Source organism: Aptenodytes forsteri, unplaced genomic scaffold (genome assembly GCF_000699145.1).
Source record: "Aptenodytes forsteri isolate BGI_AS27 unplaced genomic scaffold, ASM69914v1 Scaffold54, whole genome shotgun sequence".
Lineage (NCBI taxonomy): Eukaryota > Metazoa > Chordata > Aves > Sphenisciformes > Spheniscidae > Aptenodytes > Aptenodytes forsteri.
This window is the reverse complement of record NW_008796044.1, coordinates 9,306,965-9,310,256: the sequence shown is the minus strand read 5'-3', so window position 1 is coordinate 9,310,256 and position 3,292 is coordinate 9,306,965. Positions and strand designations below refer to the sequence as shown.

At 66.3% G+C, this 3,292-nt stretch overlaps 1 protein-coding gene across 1 annotated transcript in view; it reads left to right on the top strand.

Annotated features, from left to right (window-relative positions):
• Positions 1-40: 40 nt before the first annotated feature.
• FGFR4 (fibroblast growth factor receptor 4) overlaps positions 41-3,292 on the top strand; it is an 8,827-nt gene continuing 5,575 nt past the window's right edge. The window contains 8 exon segments of the mRNA XM_019473814.1: positions 41-70; positions 1,293-1,562; positions 1,702-1,788; positions 1,995-2,161; positions 2,250-2,373; positions 2,674-2,864; positions 2,983-3,121; positions 3,206-3,245. Coding sequence (XP_019329359.1) covers positions 61-70; positions 1,293-1,562; positions 1,702-1,788; positions 1,995-2,161; positions 2,250-2,373; positions 2,674-2,864; positions 2,983-3,121; positions 3,206-3,245 — 1,028 coding nt within the window. The 5' untranslated portion in view covers positions 41-60.

Below are 3,292 nucleotides of genomic sequence, written 5' to 3'. Positions count from 1 at the left end.
GGGCCCCTCTTGCAGGTCCTGGTGGGGCTGCTGCTGGTGGCTGCTGCCCAGGGCAGGGCGATGGAGCCAGGTACGGCTGCGGGGGGGTGAAACGGGGCTTGCAGGCGGTGGGGTGGGGGTCCTGCTTTCTGAATGCTTTCTCCTATCCCCAGCTGGGCAGCGAGCCCCTGGGGCTGGGGGTGCCGGGTGCTCGCCCTGCGCTTGCAGCCCCACAGCTCTGACTGTGGAGCTGGGCTGGCGGGAGCTGGGGGCACCCGTCCAGCTGGGGCATGGCACGGGGGCCAGTGTCTCCATCACCGGGCAAGGTGGTGTGGGGGCTGAAGGAGCAGGGTGGCTCCAGACTGGCTGTCCCTGTGCTACGGGGGCTCAGCTTGCTCGGTGGACGTGCGCGGCAGAGCGGGATGGCATGAACGCTGTGGGCTGTGGCAGTTGTGTGTGGCTCAGGCGAGTGCAAATGCCTTAGAGGTGCGGGCGGTCCGTGCCTCTCTGTGGTGGGTACAGGAGAAGCACATGTCCCAGGGGAGCAGAGGCCCAGCTACCCCACATCCCCCCTGGTGATGGCCATGTGTGTGTCCCCAGGCCCCCACACACAGGCAGGCAGGCTGTGGTGCATATTGCTGAGCTGGTGGTTGGGTTGTTTCTGCCCTCCATGTGCACACGCCTGCTGCTGCCGGCCATCGGTAGGCAGGGCACTGCTGCCCAGCCCAGGCATCACCAGGGCCAGCCAGGGCTGGGGGTCCCAGCCACGCTTGGGGCATGTGGAGGTCTGACGGTGGGTGGCCGGTAGGGTTTGGTGCCCTTGTTCGGTGCTGTGTTCAGTGAGGCAGGACAGGCTCAGGCACCCTGCGCCGCTGAGAGTGGCCCGTGCAGAAGGACGGTGGCATGTGTGGCCTTGGACAGGGACACGCCACTGGGGAAGCTGCGTCCTTGCGCCCCAGGGCAGAGTCCAGCCCTCACCCGCCTCCAGGGTAGCAGAGCCAGGCACCAGGACGTGCCATACCGTGTGCTCTCCGCACTGGGGTGGGCATGTGGCGGGGTCCTGCTGTCGCCGCTGAGAGTGGCCCGTGCAGAAGGACGGTGGCATGTGTGGCCTTGGACAGGGACACGCCACTGGGGAAGCTGCGTCCTTGCGCCCCAGGGCAGAGTCCAGCCCTCACCCGCCTCCAGGGTAGCAGAGCCAGGCACCAGGACGTGCCATACCGTGTGCTCTCCGCACTGGGGTGGGCATGTGGCGGGGTCCTGCTGTCGGGGAGGGGTGAGCGCAGGGCCAGGCACTTACAGCATCTCTCCAGAGCTGTTTGAGAGCCCGCTGCTGGAGTCAGAAGAGGAACATCTCCTGCTGGACCCGGGCAACGCATTGAAGCTGTACTGTGATGCCAACCAGAGTGGTGCCAGTGTGGTCTGGTACAAGGAGTCCCGGCCGCTCGTCCCGGGGGGTCGTATCCGTCTCCGGCAGAGCCTGCTGGAGATCTCGGAGGTTGCCTACGAGGACTCAGGGCTCTACGTGTGCCGGGCACGGGGAACTGGGGAGATCCTGCGCAACTTCACCATCTCCGTCGTGGGTAGGAGCCCCAGCAGCGCCCAGCTCCCCCCTGGGGCAGCAAGGCAGCCGCTGCCTGCCTGGCCCTGCAGGCAGGGATGTCCCTCTCAACCCCAGCCCTGCAGGCAGGGATGTTCCTCTCAACCCATCTTCCCTTACAGACTCACTGGCGTCAGGTGATGACGACGAAGACAGTGATGGGGACGGTCCCCACAGAGACCGAAATGAGCCTGTCTACGTGCACAGAGGTCAGTGCTGCCTCGGACAGGAAAGGGCAGCTGGGGCAGGCCCAGGAGTGTGGGGCCCTGCCTGCCCCCAGATGAGGCCGTTCGGGGCAGGGCCTCACATGGGGCACTGCTACCTCCTGCTCACAGCACGAGCGGCTGGGAGCAGCTCCAGCAGCCTCCATGCTGCCCCTTGGCCCCCTCCCACTGTACGTCCCGTGTCTCCCCAGCTCCTTACTGGACTCACCCACACCGGATGGACAAGAAGCTGTATGCGGTCCCTGCAGGGAACACGGTGAAGTTTCGCTGTCCGGCCTCGGGCAGCCCCAGCCCCAGCATTCGCTGGTTCAAGAATGGGCGCGAGTTCCGGGGGGAGCACCGCATCGGGGGCATCCGGGTAAGGGCCAGGGCTCCCCGCCGCAGCCTCCCCTCCTGGGGCCTGGCCCCCTCATCACACCTCGCCGCCTTACCTCCCCCCTCTGCAGCTCCGGCACCAGCACTGGAGCCTGGTGATGGAGAGCGTGGTGCCCTCTGACCGTGGCAACTACACCTGCCTGGTGGAGAACAGGTTTGGCAGCATCCGCTACAGCTACCTCCTGGATGTGCTGGGTGAGGGCTCCTTGGCGCGGCGCTGGTCCTGGCTCCCCGCTCCCCCTGCGCCTGGCAGAGGGCTCGGGGTCACCGGGAAGGGGGCAGAGGAGCCTCTGCTTGTGTGGTCTCTGCTGGCGCAGCCCACATGTCCCTCGCACCCAAGGGGCGTGGGGATGGAGGCCAGGCTTGGGTTGCACTGGTCTGCTGTAGGGCTGGGGAAGGGCTCTCCATGGGTTCGCAGCGGGCAGAGGGAGGCAGAAAGGAGCCCCTGCTCTGGGCCACCGTGTTGGTGACACCGCTCTGCTTTCCTCTGTGCAGAGAGGTCCCCGCACAGGCCCATCTTGCAGGCGGGGCTGCCCGCCAACACCACGGCCCTGGTGGGCAGCGATGTGGAGTTCTTCTGCAAGGTCTACAGCGATGCCCAGCCCCACATCCAGTGGCTGAAGCACATCGAGGTGAACGGCAGCAGCTATGGTCCCGACGGGGTCCCCTACGTGCAAGTGCTCAAGGTAACAAAGGCTGGAAGCACCCGGGTCCCAGACGCCCACCGCAAAGTGGTGATGGGGGGTGCACAGGGCCTCCCAAGGAGGAGGAGGGATGCTGACCATCCATCCCTCTCCCTGGCAGACTGCAGACATCAACAGCTCCGAGGTGGAGGTGCTATACCTGCGCAACGTCTCTATGGAGGATGCTGGCGAGTACACCTGCCTGGCAGGGAACTCCATCGGCCTCTCCTACCAGTCTGCCTGGCTCACCGTGCTGCCAGGTAGGGCTGGGGGTCCTGGGGTGGGAGCTGGGACCCCCGGCACGCAGGGACCATGGCTCAGGCCAACTTGTTTGCTCCCTCCAGAAGAGGAGCTGGTGCGGGAAGCCGAAGCCCCCGAGGCCAAGTACACGGACATCATCATCTACACCTGGCTACATGGGGCTGTGGCCA